Source organism: Phocoena sinus, chromosome 2 (assembly GCF_008692025.1).
Source record: "Phocoena sinus isolate mPhoSin1 chromosome 2, mPhoSin1.pri, whole genome shotgun sequence".
NCBI classification, from domain to species: Eukaryota; Metazoa; Chordata; class Mammalia; order Artiodactyla; family Phocoenidae; genus Phocoena; species Phocoena sinus.
The window spans coordinates 146,086,316-146,113,921 of NC_045764.1; the positions used below are offsets into that span (position 1 = coordinate 146,086,316).

General features: G+C 46.8%; 1 protein-coding gene across 3 annotated transcripts in view; it reads right to left on the reverse strand.

Moving 5' to 3' along the window:
• Nucleotides 1-2,664: 2,664 nt before the first annotated feature.
• SLC8A3 (solute carrier family 8 member A3) overlaps nt 2,665-27,606 on the reverse strand; it is a 150,842-nt gene continuing 125,900 nt past the window's right edge. For 2 of the 3 annotated variants that reach the window (XM_032624608.1, XM_032624609.1), the window contains exons 3-7: nt 17,968-18,071; nt 9,053-9,177; nt 8,439-8,538; nt 6,512-6,787; nt 2,665-4,709 (exon numbers count right to left, since the gene is read on the reverse strand). In XM_032624608.1, coding sequence (XP_032480499.1) covers nt 4,333-4,709; nt 6,512-6,787; nt 8,439-8,538; nt 9,053-9,177; nt 17,968-18,071 — 982 coding nt within the window. In that variant the 3' untranslated portion in view covers nt 2,665-4,332. The remainder of the gene's footprint in view (nt 4,710-6,511; nt 6,788-8,438; nt 8,539-9,052; nt 9,178-17,967; nt 18,072-27,606) is intronic. The other variant, XM_032624610.1, reaches the window with a different exon arrangement.

The following is a 27,606-nucleotide window of genomic DNA, read 5'->3' on the forward strand; positions in this document are numbered from 1 at the left end:
GCTGTAACGGATTTTACCACAAACCATTAATGTGAGATGAAAGGAATATTTCCAGGGTACGTGCTAGGTGTAGGGCACTATGGTAACTGCCTTGAAAAATCGTTCATTTAACCTTTGCAACAACTGTACATCTGGATTGGAGAAACTGAGGCTAAGGGAGGTTAAAGTCACTTGTTTAAAAATCCCGCGAAAGGTAAAAGTGGTATAACTGGGATTCAAACCTCACAGAATACTGGAGGTTAGCACCAACACGTGGAAGGCCAACATGCAAAACCCAGACCGTGACCCCATAGCAGGTGTCACATGCATAAATGGCTCCAGGGACCAGGAGGTCCTGTGAATGAAAGTGGCAGGCTGGGTAGGGACTCTGGTGAATCGAGAACATAAAGCCTGTCTACATGGGGTGACCACTGATCAGCTCCACTGCCACACAGTGTGGCCAGAGGAGCCCAAATCCAGATTTTTACATAAAATGTTTGTTTTAAAACACTGACAAGCCCGCTGCCTCGTGTAGAAGAAAGCCACCTGCTGACTGGGACCATTCTCACTGGATTATTACGTGAGTGAGAAATGCACTTTTCATTTTGCTCAGCCCTGACGTACTGGGGTTTCCTTATTAGAGCAGCTAACATTGCTCTAAGTAATAAATGAGTCAAGGGGATGGGAATGCTGCAGCTATGCCAGGAAAAAATGCTGAAAATGACATGTGCACCACGGCTGGCCGTGTCTTTTTCACACTAATAGACAGGACGTGGAGCCAGTGGATTGCGAATGGACATCTGCTGTGCTCCGTCTGATGAGGTTGACGGGCAGTTTGACACACACACACACTGCTCTTGTATATATATTCTAGAATCTCAGTGTTAAAGGTAGAAGTAATGGGCTTCAGAGGCCATCTATTAAAACCTTATTTGTAGTTCAGGAAGCTGAGAGGAGGTGGCCTGGCTCAAGTCCACAGAACGAGTCAGTGGTGGCGTCTCGACTAGTACCAGGTCCTCAGATTCCTCTTCCTCGTTCTCTGTGGTTCATCCCAGCTTCTCTCTTGACAAAGCCTAACATCTGGATAACCCAGAAATGACTCACAAAAGGGGAAAGATGGGGAGGAATTGATTTCTTGATTCTGCATCTACTATTTCATCGGCTGAAGGGCATTTTTCATTATCAACTTTGTGGCTGGCAAAAAATTGAGTCTTCCAGCCAAGTCCTTCTCCCGGACTGCTTTTTTGGTGTTGTTTTGTGTCCTTTTGAACGCTATCCTCTAGCCGTGACAACTCTTGTTAACCCATGACCCCACCAGCCCCTGATTCACCCCTGTGCCTTCGAGCATGCTGTTTCTTCTCGAATGTTCTTCACCACCAAGCCCCCTCCCCAAGTTAAATCACTACTTATTCTTCCTTCAAGATCCTACCTAACTGTTCCATTCTCTGTGAAGCCTTCTTCAATTCTTGCAGGCTGAGTCAGTGTTTCTTTCTGTCATGTCCCTGTGATGCCCTGTCTATGCCATTCTTTGACCACTCATGGCACAGAACGGTAATTTTTCTTCACACCTTGATGGCTCATGTGCTTCATAGGCTTCTTCCCGTCACTTAGCTTTCGGAAAGGGTGACAGTACATACAACGTGGTCGCCACCCTCCTCTCCTTACCTGTGTTGTTCGGACCAGGAGTGAACACATGACACAAAGTAATCAGGACGCGGCACCCCAACCCCTTTGACACAGCCTTCTACAAGGATTCTGCCTTTGGGGATGGAAAATTGGCCACATTTTCTCCATTGAACCCGCACTCAGATTTAAAAAGGGACGCTCTAGTTCGTTGTGGGGAACAGAGCTGTGAGGTCATGGCAGAGCGTCAGGGCCGGTGGTAGTGCTGGTCACGTACAAGACAAACAAAGCAAGAGCACGTTGGGAGGCGGAGGAAGCGGACAGGCCCGACAGGCAGAAGGAGGAAAGACGGGGGACACCTTGCGGTTTCGGGGAGGTGGAACGTGGCCTTGCTTCCTGAGGGCTTTCAGGCCCCCGCGGCCTGCCGTGCTCCTGCCTTGGGTTCCGCAAGAGCCCCCCACCAGGCCTTCGCAGTATCGCCCCCGCCCCCTTCATTTCTTGAACTAGCTTAATGGGTTTCTGCTTCTTGTAACCAAAAGAGCCTTGGTTAAAAGAAGTTCTACCGGCCTCTCTGGACTGTGAGTTTCTGGAGGTCAGGAACTCTATCTTACGCTTCATGGTAGCACCAAAATGTAGCTCAAGGCACACAGGGTGCTCAAAATACATTTGTTGAAAGAGTCATGAATAAATGAGTGAATGAATGTGCCTATTGGTAATTAATACAGGACGCTGTTTGTCCAGCTGGAATCCTGCCCTACCAGGCCTTTCTAATACAAAACGCTCTTTCCCCTTTAGTCATCACAGCTCCACCTCTTACGCCCTCCAGCATCTTAAAGTCCAGACTTTGACAGGTAGCATTGTCCTGAAGCATTTTTTGCTTTAAATATCCTGGGTCTGGCACATTGGCATCTGAGGACATGACGGATACAAATAGGAGACACAAATAGGAGATGACACTTTCACCTCAACCACTTCAGCTCCAGAAGGAACCCAAGGTGACCCCCTAGACCTTTTCCTGAGGCAACATGAGGAGAAGCAAGCTGTCTTTAGAGAGATATAAGTATAGCTTTTATTTTTTTTTTTTAAACCGACCCAACATTTCCACTGGCAACTGTCAACATAGCTTATGACATGAACACTGTTTCTTTTTCAGCTATTTTTTCTTAAAAAATGTGTTTAAAATTAAACAGGTGGTTTTTAATTTCTTCTTTTCCCTTAAAAAATGTATTTATGTCAATGCAGAAAGCCTAAAGGTCTGTGGGCAGTCTTTTGGTGATTTCATATGTGTGGTTATTTGTGTGTGTGTGTACGCGCACGCGTGTACGTGTGTGCGTGTTTTAAAGCCAGGTCCTTTCAAAATTTGTTGGGAAAAGGTCTGTAGGGCACGCCAATCTCTCTATAAACCCAGGCTCCATGGGATTATGGCAGCTTAGATTCCTCTTACTGGGGCAAGAAATAGCCCACAGGCTGGAAAAAGAGCTTCAAGAGGTTTAAAAACAAGCAGGAATGTGGGAGAGATGAGGAATTCCAGTTCCTGTCTTGTGAAAATACTTTCAAATGTGACCAGAGAGTCCAGGAGAGGTGGAAGGAGGCCCTCATTTTCTTATAAAACTTTAAGTTTTTGCATCAAATCAAGAGACACAGTCAGAGCTCTTAGTCTGGTGCATTAGGAAGTGAGGGTGTGGTAAAGCTGACATTTCTCAGAAGCACTGACATTTTACATATAATCTTTTCCCTTAAAGATCTCACTAGGTGGACGTCGCATCTCTCCTGCCTCAGATATGAAGCCAAAGATGTTCTAGAAGGCATATAGCCCTTCTGTTCCCCTAGCTGCCCTATGTCATCATATTCCATTCCTATTTTTGTCCCCTATCTCCTGTTTGGTGGGTCTTCCTGCAGAAGGGTAAACATATAGACATTGACACAATGAGACAGAATTTGAAAGGCTCGGGCAGGGAAGAGAAAAATGACTTCTTTTTTTAAACTGGATTTCGACAGAAGCTCGATAGAAAGCTGTGCTCCAGCCACAGCCCCAGTTCTTTAGCGCGCTGCCTGGGTGTGCAAACTTACTGCCACCCAAATGCCACCAGCCCATTCAAGAATGAGGAGAATAAAAGGAAAGGGGGAAAAGGACCTCGATGGAGCAAGAGACAGCTGTTACCCAGTGCAAGGGGGAGAGGGTGTGTCTGAAAGTTCATGCTTCTACCCATCGGCTCAGACCTTGAGTTCCTTCACAGCACCGTTGTCACTAACCTCAGAGAGAAAAGACAAGATGAACAAACAAATGATGAGCAAAACCTGATGGGAAAACGAAAGCCACCACGATAATGACGGCAATGAAAAGAGAACCCCAAGCCAGCCACGTGGATAGGACTCATTTTCGAGCCTCGCCAGTGGAGTGAGAGAACGGTGATATATCAAATTGGACAGACAGGAGAAACCCTGCCCCCGAGGAAAGTAGAAGCAAAGGAATAATCAGAAGAAGGTGGTATCGAAGGTGGCGAAAGGGTCTGACTATGTGATGGGTCAGGGACATCACGGGAAGATGGGCTGGAGTTGGATTTGTCGCCGTTGTTGGTCTGTATTGAATTAAATACTTTGTAAAATGGGTGTCTCCTCCGTTCTGTTGGATTGATTAAGACTCCGCCCTTTCAGTCCACTGCCAGGGCCTAGTCGGGGGAAGTTCCTGGGGCTCGGGTCCTGATGCTGCCTCTCCAGGGCTGCTGCGGCTCAGAACCCCTTGATGTAGCAGTAGGCTTCCAGCGTGGCAAAGAGTATGTAGAGAAGCCACAGGCTCACAAACAGCCAGGTCGTGGCCAGCTTGCAGCCACGAGGGCCGCCCAGCTCCCCGCCCAGGTGGGGCCGCCGGCGGTACAAGAGCACGCTGACACACACAAACGCGAAGATGGTGAAGAGGGTGACAGAGAAGGCCAGCGTGCCCGCTGACACGTGGAACTCCTGTCCCTGCAGGGCCCAGTAGATGGCGGCCACGGACCAGGCCAGGCCGATGCCCAGGAAGACGTTGACGGCGTTGCTGCCCGTGACGTTGCCAATGGAGGCATCTGCGTACACGTCCTGGATGGCGGCTGCTTTGCTGGCAAACGTGTCTGAAAAGAGGCAGACAGACAAGAGCTGGTGGGAGGCTGAGGCGCGGAGGGCCTACCTTTGAGGGTGTCCAGTAAGGCAGCTGGGGCCATCAGGCCGAGCCTGGGAATGACAGGTGGGGGGTTGGGGGCTACCCCCAGCTCTGCCATTAATAAGCTGTGCGGCCTTGGATGGGTCACCTTACTTCTCTGGGCTACCCGTTCCTCATCTGCCTGCGTCTGAGATTCCCAAGGTTTTTTTTTTCTGGTCCTGGTATTTACTGAATGGGTTTATTGTTCTCCTTTGACTACTTTTTCAGTAAGGGGAGTTTGCTTTCCCATAATATCTCCCCAGGGAACCTTGACATCCAGGGAAGCTTCTTACAATTAAGTGCCTGATTGCACCTGTCACACGGGGCATTTACTTACGTAACAGACCGTGATTGAGCCCATGGGCTTAGCATTGCGCTAGGTGCTGGATTTATGGGGACAGAGGACATGCTGGGGAACCATGATGGGGAGATACAAGGGGAGCTGTGGACTCAAGGAAGATGGGGCTCTGCCTTTGCAGTTAATATAGAGCACACAGGGCCTTGCAGGCTGCTTGACATCTCTTTAGATGTCAGCATGAATTGTAAGCACTGGAAGGATTGCCAGCCACCCTTTTATTTGACAAGTTAGGAAAAACAAGGTTCAAGGAATCTACTCAAGATAAGTTATCAGGAGATTTGACCTGAAAACCCTCATGTTAAGAGCCCTTTCCATAGCGTCACCCTACATCCAAGGAGCTTCAGCCAAAGCCACACATCAGCTGAGTGGACCACAGGATAACCTTCAAGCCCCTAATGCTGCCAGCTGTTCCCTGGACGCATTGCAAGGACTTGGATGTGCCCCAAACGCTCCCTTGCCCGGCTTATCCTGGCTTGCCTCCTTGTTGCCAATTTTCTCCCAGAGAAAACCTCTTGCCTTTTCTCGCCTATGACCTTGCTTTAAAATTTTTTTTTTACGTCTGACTCTCTGCAATTTCTTCCCACATCTGTTCCTTTTACCCACATCTGCTCCGTCCCCTCTGATAGCTCCAGTCCCTCGAGGCCCTGGAGCACAGAAATAAATCGCACATGGAGATTTATAAACTCCACATGGAAAGGGAAGCATGTCTGTCTTGTTGCCCATTATTGTCCCAGCAACCAGCACAAGGCTGTATCAGGCTCAGTAAACATTTGTCTAATGAATAAATAAAGGCATGCTTGTTCCTCTTCATCTTTCGGTGTTTATAAGAAAAAAAAAAAGAATATATAATTCATCATATGAAAGGACAAGAGCTTGGGAAGCTTCCTTCACCTATCCTGCTGGGAGACACTTTGTACTCACAGGTGTCCTAGGCAGAGGAGGCTGGTGGGCAGTTCTCCAGCACATCTTCAAGCAGGCTAACCTGTAGCCAGAGGGAAGTGGCCTATTCCTCTGACGTGGAGGTTAAGAAATTGGCCACTTAACTTAAGCAGGTAACTTAACCTCCGGGGCCCCACTTGATAGATGAGGATAATAACACTCCTTATTGAATAAGGTTTGGGTGAGCATTACAGGGCTAAAACAGGTGAGCTGCTTAGCATACACACTTCCTGGCACATCAAAAGTGCTCAAGAAACGTCAGCTATCATTCTTAATAGTGGCAGTGACCCCTTTGACGGACTCCTGTGCACCTAAGGGACAGAGGCTCTGTGAAGCTCAGATCTGAGATGGTAAGGAAGATAACGAGGCAAAGTGTGTAGGGGTCACTTGAACCGGGTAATATCCTCTTCGCAAATGCAAGCACCCCTCACTCTCACCTGGCACAGAGGTGCCAAACGCCACAAAGACAACAGCCGTGACCGAGTCCTTGAGGCCAATGGTGCAGCCGAAGTGGGAGGCCAGGTCCCCGATGATGGCTGTGAGCATGCCGATGATGAGAATGGAGACGACAAAGCAGGCCCAGCCGTGGCAGTACTCTGTGGGGGGCACGCAGGCAAAAAGCACCTTCCAGAAGACCGTTAGGAAGTGCATGACGTAGTCAAAGCAGGAGGGCAGCCTCTCCTCACCTGACTCATCCTCATCTTCGTCCCCTGCTGCAGGCAAGACAAACAGGCCCGGGAAAGGACAGCGGGGTCAGATCCCCATTCATGAGAAAGTCCAGTCCAACCCACATCGTAAGCATCACTGGCTGCACGGAGACTCCAGCTCTCTCCTGGGCAGCTGGCGCGGGGTGCGGGAAATTGAAAACGTGTTGGGGTGCCCCCGTGGTCAATTTGAATGCAGGGCACCCAGGGAGAGTGGGTGAGAGAGGACAGGGGAGTAGGAAAGGGAAGAGAAAGAGATGAAGAGAAAGGATGAGAGAACCTGAGAGGGACAGGGCAGTGGGGGAGAGAGGGAGGAGGATGGAGCAGGCACGGGGTTGCCTAGGTGAAGGAGAGTGAAATCAGCTGGGTTTCCGCTCTTCACTGGACACCCGCGGGGCTCCTCTAATCTTCCTGACGTGACTGCTGCAATAACCTCGTGGTTCTGGTCATTTTCCATCCCCAGCAGGACAGCTTTCATTCCAGATCATGTGGGCATCCCAGGGAGACAGTGCCGTCCTCCAAATATCCCGTGGGATGGAGCAGGGATGGGCCTGGTTTGTCCTTGCCAGGAAATGTGGGCAGAGTTGCCCATTCAGCAGTCCAGGAGGAGAGGACATGCTGGCGCCCCGTCAAAGGCAACCTCTGTCATGTTTTGACATAACCGGTGGAAGCAGGAGTCAGGACACTTGGGTTCCAACTGCAGCTGCGCTATGAAGAGAATCTGGAACCTGGGGTCAATCATCTTTGGTTTCTGAATCTCGGCTCCCTCATTTGAAAAAGGAGGGAGTTAGATTATGTGGCTGATATTCCGCTTATTGTCTCTATAGGGGCAAAGAAAGGTCCTCAGAGGTGGGACTGGGAGTATATGAAGCAGGTGATAGGAAAAGAGGGGCAGCAAACGCAGCAGCAGTGGCCCTCTTCCTGGCTGTACTTTGGCTCTGGTGCTGGGACCTCAGGGATGTGACCCCATGGGTTGCTATGACAACAAAGCTTCATGAAAAGAGACAAGGCCAGGAGTGCGGGGCAGTACAGGAGGCCTCCGTGGTGCTAAGAGGCAATGCTGTGAGTGGTGGCAAGACCCCTCCCATCCCCATGCCAACCCGCATGCAGGCCTCTGGGATGCTAGCTGTGCTGTGGGTCCCCACTGAGGAAACCTGTCACTCACTGCCGAGGAGAGGTCTGAAATCATCCAGGGCAGGGGTTTGTCAGTCAATGCAAGGTTTTTACAAACCCCAGACCCCCACATCTCTAAATCAGAATAGTCCCGCATTTTACAGAAAAGGAAGACCAAATTAATAAGAGGACGGAATGATGAAAAAGAGAATTTCTTAAGTTCTTGTTCAGTACCAGACTGTGCCACTTTCTACTCTCTTTGCTGAGAAAGGTAGCAATAGTTCCCTTTTTGGATGAGGAAGTCGAAGTACAGAGAAGATAGCTTGTCCCGGTTCACACAGTAGAACCAGGGTTTGAAACCAGAGATAACCATGCTCTTCTAGTTACCCCATAGTTCTCTTCCAAAGTGACTCATTGAAAAGGCAAACATCTAGGGTTAGAGCTGGGAAGACTGGCCACAGGGCTCTCCCAGAGACTGGTGAGTTGTTGACATGGCTGTGTTCTTGCTTCCCTGGAGCTGCCTGTGCCCATCTTGTGACCCTCTTACCTGCACTGACAGTGATGGCCTCCATGAACTGGTCCCTCCAGGAATGGGTCCCCACAACCAAGGCCAGGTTTGTCTTCCTGATCAGCTTGTCCACGGTAGTCTGTCAGGGAGATTAAAACTTGGAACCATGAGGTTAGAATGCTCAGAACCATTGTAGAGTCTGGTACTTCATGGGAATGAAAGATACCCTGTACTCCAGGGGGTATCTTCTGGCATAGTCGTTCTAATGTCCTTTTCTTCAGCTGTGACTGCTGACATTGGATATTTAGAGCAACACAACAGAGACTAACACTAAGGATGTCAGTAAACCTAGCCTGGAGTAGTGAATTTTAGTATATTTGTTTTTAAAATACAATTAAATAGTGATGATACATTTAGGAGCTTTATAGCTCATTTATTCCACAGGCTGTGTTATGTTTCCTCACAATATTCCTAAGATACACATGGCCAGCACTGTTTGCTCCGCTTTACAAATGGGAAAACTGAGCCTGGGGTAAGTGAGTTGTTCAGTTTCAACTTCACGTATTCAGTGGTGACATTGGAACAAGACTCCAGGTCTTCTACCTCCCACCTCATTACTTTATTATTCAATTACATCTCACTTATGGCCTGACCTTGAACTCATAGGACTCTTCAATGATGACCTCTAGTTTGGGGTGTTCACCCAATATTGGCTTTCCCATTTCTGCTATCCTCTTGGCTTCCTCTTCCTCCACAGTCAGCTTCCTGTCTGTCACCTCTGCAACAAAGCAAAATCAGACTAGCTTTAGCTCATTTGCCATTCCCTGGAAGTCTAAAGCTCAGGGTATTAGGCATGGGCAGTGGGCATACAGCAAATAGCCCTTGAGGATGAGGACTTTGTGTACTTTTTAGTGCCTTTTTCTATAAGGTGCTAAACACTTTATGATCATCAGACCATGAGAGTGTTCCTTGCAGGCCTGGGCTAAACATTCCTCTTTTGATTTGATACCTGGGTGGGTAATCTGACCCAAGGATCTTCTGAGAAATAGCACCAAGTGAAGTCCCAGGACATTTGGTGAGATATCGAAGAGCTGGGAACCAAAGCCAAATCTCTTGACCTTTAACAATTTTGAACTGTTGGGCATGACTGGTCAACTACTTCATATAAGAGTTCTTGGGGGTCAGAAGCACATTTTCACCCAAAGGGAATGTCCACTGGTTCCCATTAACATGTCTCCAACACTCTTGGGAGTGTCCTCCTCTATAAAGGAGGAAGAAGGGATATTTCCAGGAATAGCTACATTTCATACTAGTGACTATTATCCTCACCATGAGAAACTTGGAAGATTTCCCCCCAAACTTCATGATTTCCAAATGAAAGATCCCCAGGATTTCTAAGGAACCAGGCACATTTCTTCTGAAACACAAATACTTGTTCAAAAACAAAACAAAAGGAAGCTCTTCCTCTATTTCCTTTTAAGGCATCCCCTGTCACCCCTCAGCATCTTAACTCAATCACCGGTGGTCCCTTCTCATGCTGAACAGTTAGACATTTTTTGCACTTCAGCTGGTGAGTCCATTTTAAGACCACTTCACCATGAAGATGCGTTTTCTAGATTAAAGTGGAATAGAGATTGTCTTTTTATTCCCCTTTGATTAGAAAATTGCTCTTGGCGTCCTGTTTCTTTCAGAGCTCGTTTAAACATCTTTCCAGCCGAGTCCACATTCTTACATGCAATTAATTCTTTTATTTGGCTCTTTAATTGCTTTCATTCCACACAGTGAATCTCCTGGGGGGAATTCTCTAGTCCTTAAAGAATCTCAAGGACAAAATGGGTCAGAGGCCAAGGTCTTCTCTTCTTTTTATCTTGGGAATTTGTGAAGCACGGGGAGGGGTGAGACTTGAGCTCTCGAGGTTGCAAGGAAAAGAAGTCACTGGAAAGATGATAAGCCAAGCAGAGAGTCTGTTTTCTATAAGAATTTCTGAGTTGTCTTGAATGAAACTGGTAAGAGAGTATGCGGAGGATTCCTGAGCTGGCTGTTCTACTCAGTGCTTCTGGCACCAAACACAGAAGGCAATCCCAAAACGCTGGGGAGCTGTCCGTGGTGCTGTCCTCCCTTTTGCGTTGGTGACCACTTTAGGAAACAATTATTTCTCAACGATCAATATCCTTCTGTACATTTCTATGCAGACACCCCCTAGCAGCCTGACTTCATTTAGTCCATATGAGCCTCTTATTAGTTAATTCCGAATATAAGTCTGGCTCTGAAGTCAGTGATCCTAGAAGCCAGACTGCAAGCCACTCTGAATAAAAGTCTTTGGAAAAAGATGTATACGTAGATTCTTTAAAAGCATGGGTACGCTTTTCCTCTACTTGTAGCTTTTGGCACCATATCGCAATGCCTATCCTAGTAGTGACAGTATTATTCCACTCCTCCCTCCCCGACTCTCCCTTGTCATATTTTACATGTGCCACAAGAACTTTATACCAATGTAATGAGCTCTCCAGTGACTTATAAATGTACCTGTCTAACCCCTTGTCTAGCTATCAATCTAGCACTATATCCATCTGGCAGGATATTGATCTAGCCACTGACCTGTCTACCCCTGTGGTGACAGTTTTTCCTTCTAGCTCTCTGCAGAAATCTCTTTGACAAATAACCAATCCTCTATCTTTCGATCTCCCACAGCCCCACAGTACCCCACAGAGGTACTCTCTCGCTCTCTGTCTATATATATATATATATATATATCTGTTAATTGATTGATTCACATGCCTTTAAATCAACTCTGATTTAGTATCTGGATTTGGTATCAATTTCTGCCTTTTTCTACTTCTGTAATTATCATTCCTTTACATTCAAATAGTTAATTTCTTGAGAGAGTCGTAAGTCTCAAACCTAAAAGACCATAATTATTCTGATCACTTGTTTATGTAACTCCTCTGAATTTCAAGTGTAGAGAATAAGTGACAGGTGATATCTTGATATTCAGACTGACTAAACAAACTCTTGGGTCTAGGAGAAGGAGGAGGAAGGGGAAAAAGAGAGAATGAGACTACTAATAGGATGGAAGACTAAACAGATATTGGAAGAGGAAAGAGCTTGCCAGGTAAGACTGGAATAGATTGCCATGAACGTTCTACAGACATCCTCAGAAGGAAATGGGGCGATGCAGCCAGTGCTCTAACTCCCAGGTCCCTGAGCTTGGTGATGTAGTTCGGATTGAACATACTTTCTCTCCATCTTTCATCACCAGGCATTGTGAATCATGTTTGCTTGGCCACCTGGGAAAATCCAAACAAGGAGTTGAGATTTCCGGTGAATTTAAAGTCTAACCAAGGGCTCCTAAATTGCAGGTGTACAGATTGAAAGATCTAGGAAATGACACCTTCTTTTCCTGTTTTAGCTTCTACTGGTATCTGTGCCAATGTGTTAAAAGTATAATGAAGCTTAAATTAAATCACAACCTTTGGTATGTGCATATGTGTGTGGCTGGTGGGGGGCAGGGTAGAGGCAAGCATTGGAACAAAAAAGCCCAACTGCCTCCTCAGGCGAGAAGATGGGTGAAGTGGAGAGCACCCAATGCTCTGACACTGAAACCCTGGGAGAAGAGTGGAATATATGGGGTCGGAGATAGTCATTATCCTATTGATATAAGATGAAGCAAGAGGCCAGGGAAGCTGGAGTAATTTTTTTCCATAAAGGGAAAATGCAGGGGTTTACCTACATATATCTTTTATTTTGGTTTGAGACTCCAAGGAGGTCTCAACTTGGAGAGGAGGTCTCAACAAGGAGGTCTTTACGATGTACACTGCCCCTTCCTCAAACTCAGCGTACAGCCTATGGTGACTGAGTACCAATGAATTCTGTAAGATGGTTTGCCTCTCAAATGACCTTAAAATTTTTATACAGTCAAAGAACTAATGACGTATAAAATGTTATTTTAACATATGCTGAGACATCTTGTATAGCTCACTCTGCCTGCAGCAAGAGTTACAGTATTGCCGATATGCTGGAAGTGCATTCCTAACTGCTCACAAAGTTGGACATTGTCTATGGTTTGATTCCACTGACGCAAGCATACTCTCAAAGTAGATGTGTTTCCTACAACAGGCTCTAGACTCTGCGTGAGAATATCTCCAACATAAATTCCCCCGAATTTCCATGTACAATCAGATCATTGCCCACCCCCACCCCGCCATAATATTCTAATTCTTCTTGTTGTTCATGGCACATGTGACTTCAAGGATCAATGACTAATGAACCGAAGTTCTAGAAATTTAGGTCTCTGCTGTGATGAAATGGAAGATCTTCAGGATCAATAAAATACCAGATTCCTTAAAAATTGCTTTCCATGTTCTCACAGCAGCTCCCGATTATTTCTCCCTGGACCCCTTAAGATCAAAGTATTTTCTTTCTCATCCCATCATGATCCTATTAGGAGAGTCAGCTCTGACTCTCATCCTCTCTTGCCCCACAGCATGAGATGACAGAGGAATTAAGACTCAGGAGAAGTCTATGACCCACCATTTCTTTGGTAAGTTTCAATTCTCTTCCTGGTCTCAGAGAGGACCAGCTATGCCTTTACCCACAACCACTAAAATGGTGCTCAAGGAATTGTCTACCTCCTCACAATTACTTCAGGTAGGGAAATATCTCCAAGTCCTTAGGAGAACTTGTTACGTTAAGTTGGGCCCACAGTTCCTAGTAAATAAATCAAAGGACATTGGTCTTAAACTAAATAATGGCACTGGCAAGAAGCAGAAAAAGGGGGGAAGACTCCCCTTACCTGGAGACAACAGGAGCGCTGTTTGCAAATGGGTAACAGACGGGGGAAGAAAGAAAAGGAAAGAGCATTAAGGTCCCATCTTAAAAGTGTCCCCAGGCTTTGCGGTTGCAGTAGCACAAGGAGAGCAGTGAGCTCAGTAGATGAGAACTTTGCGGCCACATGCAAAAGGCAGCAACTGGAGCATGTGCAGCGGCAGCAACCGCAGCAAGGGGTGTGAACTCCCGGAGAGACCGCTGAGCACCAGGGGCCTGCAGCTGCAAACCTGCCCCACACCTTCCCTGCAGCTCTGAGGGCCAGGGATAGAGGAATGAGGACGGGGGAACCAAGCGGGTGGAGAAGAGACAGAGTTGGTCATTTGTGGTCTTCTGTGGGATCAGGTTATCACATCCATTCTGTAAAGGAGTGAGAATCCAGTTATCTTGAAAACTGTATAGGTTGCAACCCTGGCCCAGCTCTGAGTACCCCTAAAAGAATGACCTTGTGAAAAGGTAAATCCTGCACAATGTTTTCCTTGAATAGTGTGTCATTTTAGAGAGAGAGCCTGGAGGTTGGAGGCCATGGACTCCTCCCATTTTGTATCACCTGTGCCTACAAAGTCCTTGTAATTAGTAGATGCTCATTAGAGATTTACTGTTGGTCACCTATTATGGCAAATGTATTTTTCATAGATCCTCTGGAGCTGCATCTCTGGATGGTGTTTTGTTTCAGAAAGGACAGGCTAAGTCAGAGTCCAGATATTCTGGACCAGGGAGACTGTCATACTGAAAGCTACTGGTAGATGGAGATGACAAATACAAGGTCCCTGCATGGCCTGGGAACCATGGTTTGGTTACAGATGTACCCAGCACAGGTCATCCCTAGCCCCTGAGTTTTCACTTATGCTAAACTCTCTTAGATTTCAAGATCCAAAAATTTAAAAATTCTTGTAACGTACCACATTTTCACCTTGATGGTGTCTTAGTATGGCACCTCACTCCCTGGTTCTTGTCAAATAAAAGCCTGGAAACATCCTGTTACATACTCCTGGTGCAGCTGGCGACTGAGGGAGATTGCTGAGGAAGGAGTGGGGCAGGGGGTGGGGGAAAGTGTCTGTAGATTGTTTTTTCTAAAAATCTCTAAGAATGCCACTCGGGTCTGTAATCTCATATTCACAGCCACTGAAAACACATATGGATCCAGAATCTTTATGGTACATAAGCAGGGAGAACAGCAGTTGACTTTTCCTGGTTTCTCCCATATGGAATTCCAAGGGGTAATGGATCAATGGATCTCCTTACTACATTGAGATGATAGATAGATAGATGATAGACAGATGATAGACAGAGAGATAGATAGCAAGAGAGCTTGTTCATTCTGCTCCTTCTATGAATCTGGACAGAAGAACCCCTCCTGCCCCGCAGGTTCCAGTGGAAACTAGAGATCCAAACACATTAGTGTATCCAGGGAGGCCAAGGGGCAGCTCTTCCAGAAAGACCCCTGCTGCCCTGGTTTTTACTCAGACATCCCTCCCAACACCAGGATCATCTTTAGCACTATGAGAGGGCTTTAAGTCAGCTGACCTGCACCATTTGCTGGTCATGTCTACACGAATCTGAGACTTTCCACTTAGCAGTTACGGATGGGTCAGTGAGATCCAGGTAGACCAACTCTGAGTGACATGATATCTCCAGGGTGTTTTTCCTACTGTTGCTGATGAGAGAAGCTGGAGCTGAACTTTCCCCTGCATTGATCCCCAGGGTCAGGTGAGAGTCAGTTATCCCTGCTCAGACATCCCAGAGACAAGCAGGAAACAGCATAGCTCTGAGTATTTGGAAGCATTTGGGCAGCTCGTTAGGGTGAGCCCCTGGATGTGGTAAGAGGGGGAGCAAACAGGCCTCATTCCTGGCGGAGAGAGCTTTCCTTTCCCACCTGAGGCTTCCAATGTCCAGACCTAGGCCTCACATCCTTGACCATGCTGCTCAGAGTTGCTAGACCCCAGGGCTTCCTCTATTGCAAGGCAACTGTGTTTCCTATTCATCCTCCCTTATTCCCTCCCCCAACCTGTCCAGAGCATTTAATCTCACCTCTGAAGTCTGTTTTGTTTGCCAAGAATAGAATCTCCTATTTCAAATATAGTCCTTTACTTTTTTTCGTAATGCAATTGTCATTTTGACCGTGCACACACTATACTATGTTGTACTGAATGCCTAAGACTCTCCCATGTAGCAGTGATAATGAAAAGCAATTTCTGCTGTGTAGTTTCTCACTCTGAGAACAGCAGGACATTCTGGAAATCAGGATGGGGTTTCATTTGACTCTGAATCTAGACAATCAAGTTTTATGACCTTTCAACTTGTGCTCTAATGCCAAAATATGAGGAGATCTGAAGAAACTGAAAATGAACCCTATAGACAATAGAAACTGACAGAAGACTGACACCTTTCCTATTGGCACCTTCTGTCTTGGCATCTTGGTCACTGGGAAGATCTGGAGGCATATCACACTGATAGCTCGATAAAATCCTTATTTTCTCACCTACTCTCTCCCCCAGGACTGGGCTCCACCAGGACTCTGCTGACATCTCCTTGGACAGAAAATCCAATGCAGTAAAAAGGGGTCCTCAAATGAGGAGTAGCCATAGGCATTCATGTTTGGCCAAGTCTCTTGAAGACCGCAAGGTTTATCTTAGGTCACTCTCTGTCCAGCTGTTGAATGGGGTTTATTGGGGAGGCAGAAAAGAAGAGTCTCTTTACTGGTAGAATAAAGTCATGGATGGACTTCCAACCCATTCTTCTTGTCTGGAGAAGACTGCCTTCTTTTCAGCTACCCTGTGTGATCCTTTATCCTGCTTTCATTTGCACGTAAGTAGCTGGGACTGTGGAAATTGATGACACTAGTTTACAATGGCCTTAGGTGTCTGTTACGTCCATCCAATCATGAAGATGTGCATTAAATGCACAAGGGAGATGAGAATGAAGTAGGGCAGGTGTTGAGACAATTTCTGAAAATATTCTGGGTGGCGGGAACACAATCTGGGAAGCAAGGGAACTGGAGATTTTCTCTTTTCTTCCAGCACTCTTTGGCAATCAGACTCACGGCAACATCTTCTTAGGTGGCCAACAAGAGGATGAATAATGGAAGGCAGAGAGGGCTTCTGCCTCTCCAACAGCAGGTGTAAAACCAGTGTGGGCACAGAACTGGTCAGGTCTGCAGAGAGAGTCCCCAGAAGACAAGGGGAACTGAACATTCGTGTCAGAAGAAGACCTGGGCGTGAGCCTTTGGGAGCATAGTCACCGAATCTCTTAGATTTGTCCTTGAGTGAAAGGCTTCATGCTGCTCTTTGTCACATGACTATGAAGTAGCTGCAGGATCGTCACCTCTTTTGACAAACAAGTAGGTCTCACTGTTCTGTCCTCCTGAAGGGGAGTGTGAATGACCTCCTCTTGATATTTCCCAAGAGGACTCTTCCCCACATATATTCCTCCCACACTTTCAAAGTCGTAGCTTCTAATCATTTTCTTCAAGGGAAGAAATCTTTCCTTACTACTACCTTGGTTGCAATGTAATCAGTCCCTTAGGCAGGTATCCCAAGATACAGGGCCTGAGGAAAGGAGGAGAGGAGGCCACGTCTCTGGTGTGGGATGAGGGTTATCTCAAGACCTGGGTGATACGCTCATTTGCAGATGTCAAGCCAAGGCAGACTTCTGTGAACCGTCCAACACCTGTCTCTCAGAGATCAACAACAAGCAAGCCCTTCTACTGGAGTCCCTTCCATTGGAAAACCTGTAAGACCATACTCTGGGCCTGCCCAATGTCAATCCTTTTCCAGGACCCTCCGGCTAAGGAGATTTCCATACCTGGAGTTAACCACTTTCCTTTTGCAGACTCAGTTTTCTGCTTTCGGGACTGCATTATCCTAAAGTAGTCTGAATAAAGTAGCCTACCTTGGGCTAGAGCAGAGGTAGAGTGGGATGGGGTGGGATGTCAAGGGAAGGATGAACAGCTCAGGATTCCAGATTGCACGACTAGCTCAGAAGGCAGCTGTCTCTCAGAGAGCTCTCAGAAGCGTGGCCTCTGACAATTGGTGTACCTTTCCATGTTTTGCTCTACCCAACTGTGAAATAGCCAGATAAAACACTTACCTCCATGAAGGACAAAGGGGCCCATGGGCCACTCTGCAAGTGAATAACCTGCCAAGCACTCAACGGAGGTTGGGAGATGCAGCAGAAGACTCAAAGCATCATGGCAAGATGGGCTCCAGCCCCCATCCCAGACCCTCCCTCATTCAATCCGGGCTAGAGAGTGAGGGGTGGAAGGGGAACAAGGCAGGGAAGGGGCAGAGGCATGCATCGCATTACATTCCTTTCTTTATCTTCTCCTCCCCACCCACCAAGGAGTTTGCACATTTACAGATGACCGTGTGTATGGTGGGGGGCTGTGAGGATGGGGAGTGCAGGGGACATTGGTAATCGGATAATTGGAGCACAAGGCAGAATTAACTCGTCAGGGTCATGAGGAGTTGAGGCTGCAGTGTGTCCAAAAGGTGAAAAAGGAGGACGTGGAAATAAGCTATGGCTAAGAAGGCAGAGATGGTACCGAAACAGGGTAAGAGTGAGAACACAGGAGGGAAAAGAATAAAACAAGTCCATTGGTCAAAAGGAGGAAGGAGGAAAAGGAAAGAAAAGGGGGGAGAAAAAAACATAGTTTCTTTTTGTTGTTGTTGCTTTTCAACTTGTTTAAAATTTTTTTCTTTTTGTTGTTTTATTTTGTTTTGTTTTGTTTTTAAGAATCTCACACCTGATAGTCCACGTTCCATCCATTTCGGTTCACCAAGGACAATGAAGAAATTCTCTTGCCTTTCGTATTCCTCCTCATCTACTATTTTAACCCTTACGGTTTTCCTGTAGGGACAACAAGAGAGAGAGTGTCGACTGGGTCGGTAGATCGGTTGGTCACCCGGAGCCCAGCCTTCAAAATCATTCCCCATCACTCCTGGTACATGCAGCTCAGTGCTGCCATGGTGGCTTTTGACAGGACTTGGTGGATTGAATTGCTCTTGTGTCAAAAATGGTCTTAGCTTTTCTTATCTCCTTGGTCATAGTTGTCTTTACAGGTGAGAGGGAAAGGGAGCCAGGAGGCAAGGAAAAGTTGGCAAAGGAAGGGATCCAGAAGGACAGGAGGGAAATGGGAAGGAAAAAGGGGGCTGAAGGTGGGGAGGAGTCATTTTCGATCCTGCTGACGGTTAGTAGGAAGTGAGCTGGGCAGCACATTCCACTGGGTGTCACGTGGTAACTGGCATTTCTTTGGGCAGTAGGTGAACTGCTGGCCCATCGGGGGTGACCCAGGGCTCTTCTACAACAGGAAATACGTCAACAGTCTAGGGTTTTTTTCCCTTCCTTGTGTCTATTCCCACTTGTTATGTGGGCCTCACAAAGAAAATCTTAAAAGGAAAGTATTTATGAGGTAGGGAAACCAGAGAGAGAGAGAGAGAGAGAAGGGAAGGAAAGAAGGCAGAATTCTATTATCTTTCTCATTCTTTATCTCACAGGGCTTCGGTGGTGGGAAGTAAAATAAATATGTATTAACCACGATAGGCTGTAGTATTCCTTTAATATTTACAGCTGATGCACTCCTGAAAAATGTGGTAAAAATGATGTAAATCATCAATTCTAAATCATTTTTGGACTTCTATCATATAGCGGTGATGTGTACCAAAGCTGGCTTGAATGCTAATTACCAAGGGTCTGGTGGACATGATAATGGAGGTTTCTGTTCATTTCTGGGTATCTCAACAAAGCACAGTGTCTTTTAATAAAACCAAATCATACGGGGAAGCAAAGTTTTCTTGAAAATCACTTCCTTCCAGAGACTGGCCTGAGGCTGGCTCAGGTCCGTTGTCTTTGGCAAAGTTGCCATATGGGCCTGGGTCTCCCTGTGTGGCTTCTCCTGTTCCTTCATGGAACCACAGTGGTGTCAACGGGTCCTAATAGTGAGCCCTAATTGTTATTTCTGCTTTTTTTTTTTTTTTTTGGTTTGGTTGTTTTATTTTTGTGGGGTTTTTTTCTTTTCTTTCTCTCTCTCTCTCTCTCTCTCTCTCTCTCTCTCTCTCTTTTTTCTTCTTTTTTGGCCTGGGACTAAATGCTCTCTAAAGGGCAAAAAATGCTAACAAAACCTAGATAAAAAGTCTCATCAGAGCCTCTGATGTTCCTGTCTCTACAAGTCTGAAGACAGGCTCAGCTTTGTGCATTTGTGGGGTGTGTGTGTGTGTGTGTGTGTGGTGGTGGTGTGTGTGTGTGTGACCTTCTGGGCACTTTTTGGGCACCATTCCACACCTTGCTCATTGGACAAAAGACAAAGCTCACTGATTGTCGAGAAGCATTTTCTGGGAATCTCTCTTGCCCTATATATGGTACTCCAGGGCTGTCTAAGGGATATGAGCCTGGCCTGTCTTTCCACTGCAGGGACTCTGCTGTGGGGTGGGAAGGGGGTGCTTGCTCTGTGACCATGGGCATGGTCTGGAGGAGCACGATTGACAGCTCCCCCTTCCACAGTATGATCCATCCAGAAGAGGATTTTCTGACTGTCTATTGGAGGCTGGGGTGTATGGGGCCATTCAAATCAAAGGCAAAACTGCGTCCACTCTGAGAAGTCCTGTGACTTCTTGGGGAAGCCTCACCTCAGGTCAGAATCCTCTCTCCCACTCTTCTAACTGCCTTCACACCTAGATGCCCTGCAGAGGGAAGACAGAAGACGGCGGGTAGGCCTTTGACCTAGACCTAGAACTCAAACCTGTATTTTCAGCTCAATCAAGGTCAGGGAGAGAAAAACACACTTGCTAGCAGGGATTCCTAAAGCCTGTCTTGGGGAATGGGATGAACCACAAACAGAACCCAAATGCAAGTACATTGATTGTCAACATCCAGAGGCTATCAGCTTAACCCTGAGAAGAGCTGCGCCAGAGATCTCTGTGCTGAGAGCTGGGCCAGTTTCCCAGGGCTGCCCTTCTGCGTGGGATTGCGCTTTTTCTTCCTTGTATCCTAAACCACTCAGGAGGAGCAGAGAGCCTCATATATGATACTCTCAGGGCTGTGGCTGGTGGTTTTTTCTCTCTCGCTTTCTCTCTCTTGCGTTTTTTTTCCCCCATATCCATCTCCCCATCCCACAAAAAATTGCCATGGGGTCTTGAGCATCCCTCTTACAATACCATGTGACAGGCTGGCATGTGTTAGGACAGAGCTGGGTGCAGAGAGAATAGAGGGAGAGGGAGAGGGGAAAAGAGGGAAACAGAAAAGAAACAAGGGACAGTGAACCAGAGAGGCAGAAGAAAGGGGAAGAGAAGGAGACAAACGGATTGGGGAAAGGAGGAAACAGAAGAGGAGAGGAGATGCTAACGTTTGTGTGCAGGACTGGGTGCTACACCTTTCTGAACACTCATATCCACCATGTGGGGGCCCATCATCTCAATGACGTAATTCTTGTTTTTCTCATGCGCCTCATGGTCAATTACCTTGATGTGAATTATTTTGCTGTGGATGGAAAAATAAGTATCATAAACAAGGAGCAGAGTGGGGGGCCGGCCAGCCAGGATAAGAAACGGAAAGAGAAAGAAACAGTGAAAAGATCTAGAAAGGTCAAAGTTTGCCCCGACACCGTAGGGACACGGAGGAGAGTGGCCACCCCAGGTCCCCTTTCCAGCCCCACTGGGCTCCTCCTGGGCTTCGTGTGGCTCCATGGCGTGATCAGACTGGAGCTCAGGCTTTGAAGTCAAAGGATCTAGGTTCTAATCCTGGATATGCTAGGTGATCTTGGACGAATTATTTCCCTGAGACACAAAGGGGTTGAATAATGCATAAATTACACCATCTCAGGGCAGTCGTGAGAGCTACGAAATAATCTACGTAAAAAGGCTCAGGCACTCAGGTTCTCCTAAAGTATTTGCTTCCTTACTCTCTCTTGCTTCTGGGGCAAGGGGGAATTTAAAACAATTTTTTTTTCTTTTGAAATTAGCTGATACCGACTTGAAAGTTTTATTTTATAGAAAGGGCAGCGTGTGGGGGGCTGCAGTTGGAGCCTGTCCCTTTCTCTGTGGTGGTGGCTATCACAGAGAAGCCAGGAGGGCCATTTGGCTCAAGTCACACCTTCTGGTAATTCACAGCAGGCATCGAACACTACCGACCTGATCTCCAAATGAGCTTCTGCACTCAGAGGAATACACTGGCTGGATCACAGGAACTCTAGGGCTCTCTGAATTACGATTAGTTCATAAATCCTACAATGATCTTGTGACTAGCACAATTATGTTTTTTCTTTGTGTTAAAAGGAGTTGTTTTGTTAATTTAAACATTGAAAATTATAAACCAAGCCAGGAACCCTGTTTTGCATTTCTTTACTTTAGAAAAATGTATTACTAGGATCTTTAAAAACAGAGGTGGACCTGAGCTTCTCCCAGCCTTTGCTAGATGAGGGGGACATTTCCGGATCAGACCCCGGACAAGATGTTTAAAGGTCTCTCCCAGAGGGTGTGAGACATTGCCGGACGGGGGTGGGCATGGAGCTGAGTCCTCCCCTCAGCGGTGGGAAGAAGGGGCCACGCAGAAGCCCTGCTCAGCTGCCCACGGGCATGCACCCTTTCGCACACGGGTGCCCTGAGCGAGGCCTGCCCTTTGTTGAGAAGACCAAGGCCTTCCGCTCCAGCCTTTATTCTTTCGTATAAAGTAGGAATATTGCTACATTCTGACTTGGAACAAACTCTCAGCTCTCCCGTGTTTCCCAAGTCACCGTTAGAGCTTTGCATGTCGACAGAGCTTCTGTCGGCCACACTGTCGATCCTGTAGAACCAGATGTAGGTCCGTCGCTCCTGAAGTGAATGTAAGAGCAGTTACTAACCCACCCTGCTCCCGCCACCCCAGTGCTTCAAAAACAGACTCCAAACCCTCCTCACTTGCTACACCCACCCCCAGTCACAGGAAAACCTGGCTGGTCACCAGAGATCGTGTGAGTGTCCCGTCTCTGAAAGGCCACAATACTTTGGCCTTCCCTCCTCCAGGGCCATGGAATTGGGATGGGAGACTGCGACCTGGGATCAAACCTAGCCCCTCCTGGGCCTCAGGCAGCTTGCTAAAGCTCGCCAAGTCTCGTTTGCAAAGTGGAATACTAATACCTCTTCATAGCGTTCTTAATTGAGAAAATGCACGCAAAGCACTTGGCAAGGTGTAGGTTTCCTCGTAAATATTTAATAAATAGCAACTATCATTACTAAGAGTAATATGACCCCAGTCTGGTGGTTTGAGAGTAACATGTAAAGAAATCTTTTCATCTCCAGTCACTGAGTCAAAGAATAAAAGGAAATCAAGCAATAGAACTGGTGACCCAAGAGGTGGTACAGGCTGGAAATAGATGTCAGGTCAAGAAAGAATTGGATAAACCAGGATGGGAGATCCCAAATGGGTTCTTAGAGGGGCTTGGCATGTTAAAGGTGGTAGCATGGAGACAGACTCTTATATTCTCCCCAAATCTGGTTTTGTGCCCCTGTCAGTGACAAGCTCTGGGTTGGACACACCCCACGTCAGACACAGCACGGCTTGTGCTTGTTTGATTTTTAGCGAACAGATAAACAGAAGGAGAGAAGCCACTGACAACTTAGTTGAAGACAAGGCAATGAGGCCAGGCATTAAGCAGTGGCAAGAGAAACTTAGGTGAGCTAGGTGGAACCCCCAGCTGGAGGGTATCGTGCGCGGAGGAGGCACGGCGTAAGACTCCCTCCCTGAGATGGCTCGTGCGGAAGGCACCACATCTGTTTGGGCTTAGGGTGTTACCTTGCCCGGAGAAAACCGAGAAAGTTTGCAGTTCTGCTCAAGCCACACGTGAGGCCACAAGAACATTTAAATTTATTAAGAGTCACCAGCCAGGTCTCGCGTTCTCTTTCCAAACTTGTTCTCCCCCATTTCAGTCGATGGCACCATCATCTATCCAAACCCAGAATCACCCAAATCCTTCCTCTCCCTCATCCCTCCCCATCACCAGCCCGACGCCCATCTCTGACCCTAAAACATTTAATGCGCCCATTCTGCTATCAAGACCTAGATCAAAGCACTATTAACTCTCCCTTGGACTTTACAACATCCTCCTAAGAGGTTTTCCTGCTCCTGACTCTGCCCTCTTCCTTAAATCCCTTCCCTAAATGACAACGAGGGTTATCTAATGAAAATAAAATCCAGGTCCTATCACGCCTCAGTAATCGGAATAAATACAAAGTCTTTACCACTGCCTATAGGATCTTGTATAACCCAACTTAATTCATCACGTGGTCCATGCTTATCCTCGTCCTTTTGGTTGTCTCAGAAACATTCCTTCCTCGGTGTGGCCTTCCATGGCCACGTTATCTCTTTGGGTCTCCCTCCCCACCATGCCCACCTCTCCAACCTGGGTCACCTTCTATCATGTTCCATCATGTTATTTGCTCAGCTCATTCCCTTCAGTGCACCGATCACAGCCCAAAGTCAGCTGAGTAGGTTATTAACTTACTTGTTTACAGCCTATCTGTCCACATTACAGTGTAAGCTCCCTGAGGACAGGAGCATGTCTTTCTTACTTGCCACTATAGTCCTAGTGCCTGGTGTAGAGCAGGCCCTCAATCACATCTTCCCAAGTGACTTGCTAGTGGTGAATTTCTAACACATTAGAAATTCACAAAATTTCTAATTTCATGAAATTAATCTGAAATTCATGAAATTACTCTGCCTTTTCACAGTAAAAGTGTAACTCATTAGGAACAAAAAAATATACTGAAGCCTACTTTGATGGAATGACTAAGCATTCTCAGTGGCACCAAGAGGCCAGAAGCCCAAATGTCATTGAACTACACCCTCAGCCTACTTAACCTACTCTATTTGTCCAGTCTTCAGGAGCTCTCTCCAACAGCAAGCTGGGATCTAACTCATGGGTTTAGGCTAGGGCTTTTGAGCCCCATATCTCTCCTATTCCCAATTCCTCCTTCTGCCCAGTGGCAGTTACTAAATGGTCATGGGGTCAGATCATCCCAAGCAGCTGCTCCTAAGAGCCAGTAATGCTTTCAGAGGCTCTAGGCCTACACCTGCCTCTCCTCCGAGCCTTCTGTGGAAGGAGGTTCCAAAGCATGCAGCGTTCCCAGCTAAGACCTAACTGTGCTGCTTGGAAAAGATGCCCCCAGGAGCTCGCCCACCAGCAACCTGGAAGGGATCAGGAAACACGGTTTCTGGGCTTCCTGGCTGGCCTCTCAGAACATTCCTTTATAGGAGGACACCGAATTCCAAATCAGGACCTTGTGAATTTCACTTTACACAAGGAAGGAATCTAATGTAATATATGCATTTATGTTGCCTTCAGCACCATGAGAACTTTCTTATTTCATCCTTACTTCAGCCAGGTAAACTAGGTATTATTCCTTCCACTTTAAATATGAGAAAACAGAAACTAACACACCATTGTAAAGCAATTATACTCCAATAAAGATGTTTTTTAAAAAATAAATAAATAGAGAAAACAGATGCTCAGAGAGGTTAAGTAGCTTTCCCAGAGTCACACAGCCAGTAAACAGCAGAGTTGGGATTTTGGCATATGTCCCCTATTATTCCTATAGCTTATTTTGTACAAGCGGGTGGGTAAACTCTGGCTGCCATTCCCAAGCTGTGGCCACAGTAAGAACCCTGCTTTGCGACGTGAGTAGCTGGCTTCTTAACCCTTTGGCCCTTCCTTGCTGGAAATATTCTCTAAAGAGTCTCTGACTTGGTGACCTCTTCCCTCCTGATTTCCACTAAATTACTCTTCACCCCATCAACAAAGGTTCCTTTTCATCACTTCTAAATTTATCCTGAGTGTTCCAGGCCACCTAATGCCCACAAAGCTTCCTTGACCTGGGGCTGCAGGACGGAGCTGGCAGCAGAACTGTCAGCCTTTCTGTGGGAGCTTCCAGAGGCTCACATCCGTGTTGGGTTCTTCTTTTAGTCCTTTTTATCTCCCTTGTTGGTGCCAGCGGCCCCCATCTCTTTCTTTGTCAAGTTTCTGGCTTTGAATCAGGGCTGAAAAAGCACTCCCGCCTCCAATCGCAGCCTGACAACCCAACACTGACACTCCCCCGACCCCTACCAAGGTCTGGGGAAAAAGCTCCGCGTCTCGTGAGAAGGCTTAGGATGCTTCCACTGATTTTTCTCTTGAACATAGGTGTGGCATAGGGTCCCCGAAAACAGCGCTTCTCAAACTTTGGTGTGCATATGTTTTCCCTGGGAATCTTGTTAAAATGCAAATTCTGATTAGGTGGGTCTGGTGTGGGTCCTGAGAGTCTGCATTTCTAACAAGTAACCTCGGTATTCCTATGCTGCTGGTCCAGGGCCCAGTACTTTTGGGGGAATTCTCTCTGACTCTACTAAAAACTTAGGGAAAAGGAGGCAGCTACTCAAAAACTACTGCCAGTCAGGGAGAGGGGGGCTGGAATCAAAGTGTAGCATTTCAGCCAAAGACTGGAGTTAGGTCCATTCTGACAGTACATTTTGAGAGGGAAATTGGAGAGCACCCAGAACAGGGAGACTAAGATGATGAAGAGTCTAGAAACCATGCTTCAAATTAATTGACTAATATATATATATATATATATATATATATATATATATTTTTTTTTTTTTTTTTTGCAGTACGCGGGCCTCTCACTGTTGTGGCCTCTCCCGTTGCAGAGCACAGGCTCCGGATGCGCGGGCTCAGCGGCCATGGCTCACGGGCCCAGCCACTCCGCGGCACGTGGGATCTTCCCGGACCGGGGCACGAACCCGTGTCCCCTGCATCGGCAGGCGGACGGTCAACCACTGCGCCACCAGGGAAGCCCTATCTGACTGATATTTAATAGTGCTTCCTTTATGCCAGGCACTGTTCTATTCTGGCACTTTAGTTATATTAAATAATTCAATCTTCACAACAAACCCAAAAGGTAGGTACCTGTCAGGCAAGGTGCATACATCATCTCATTTAGTTAGTCTTCACCGTAACCCATGTAGGTAGGTACTGTTTTTATAGATGAGGAACCAGAAGCTCAGAAAAGTTGAGACTAGCCCAAGGTCACAGGTAAATGAGTGGCAGAGCTGGAATTTGAACTCAGACAGTGTGGCTCTAAAGACTGAGCTTCTAACTGGGATCTGATAAGTGATTCCGGAGGAAAGATGTCTCCTGAGGGAGACGGCGCCCACTCCAAATGGTTCTGGGGCTGTCGCAAGTGGTTCGTCCAAAGGACTGAGTCCATTGAAGGGGAGGCAGAATTCAACTCTACCACATGCCATTACATCAAAGAGATGAACTGATTTAAAAGGGAGTTATCTCCCCTTTCCTGGTGGCTAGGGTGATGACCATGCATGAGAAAGGCTGTGGAAAGGATTCTGCGTGCTACAGGAGATCAAGGAGATGACCTGTAAAGAAAGGTCGACACCCAGTGGTATGCTGGTAAACGTGCTCATTGGAAAAAAAAAAAAAAGGAGCCCTGATTTGGGGTGATGCCTTCCATGGTGTAAATACTCCCAATAGAGTCAATTTTAAGGTACTATTTGTTTGAACAACCAGCTTGCAAAAATCTTCAACACTTAACAATCAGGTCTTCTGAACTGGTAGGAGCCAGTTCCAGCTGACCACTGACAGTGTCAGCTTCTGCCAACACGTTCGAGAGAGGTTATGTTGAGAAAAGGTAGTTCTGATCGATTTACAAATTATTTTACCACATGCTAGTGTTTGCTCAAAATGGGTAGCTATCTGAATGAGCTTATTCAAACAGGTCTTTGGGGGAAAAAAAAGGCTCAAAGATTTGGCTTTTAAAAGGAATGTGGGTGGGTGACGAGGCTGCGGTAGATTGAATTTCTAAAATGTCCCCTCTTAGGTGGAGCCACTGCCAGTGGCTGTGGACTGCGCCCTCGGCTCCACTTGCGTGATGGTGCTTGTTGTGGTTTGGTTTTATTTTGAGGAAAATATCCTGGGGTAAATTTTAGTCGACTGCAGCTAATTTGTTTTAGAGGAATTTTGTTTAAAAGAAAAGGATCATTCTGAACTTTGCAATGACCCCTTATACATTTTCTGAAAACGAAAATGATCAGCCACGTGAAAAGATTTTTCAAGGAGGATGTGTCTGCATTTTATGAAAAGCCAGAAGTTATTAGAGGAAAGCAGTTGTTGAATCTTTCAAATATACTTGATCATGCACAAACTGTAAGTATTTTTTCTCTTAAACTGGAAATAAATCTATATCTGGGGCTTCCCTGGTGGCGCAGTGGTTGAGAGTCCGCCTGCCGATGCAGGGGACATGGGTTCGTGCCCCGGTCCAGGAAGATCCCACATGCCGCAGAGCGGCTGGGCCCGTGAGCCATGGCTGCTGAGCCTGCGCGTCCGGAGCCTGTGCTCCGCGACGGGAGAGGCCACAACAGTGAGAGG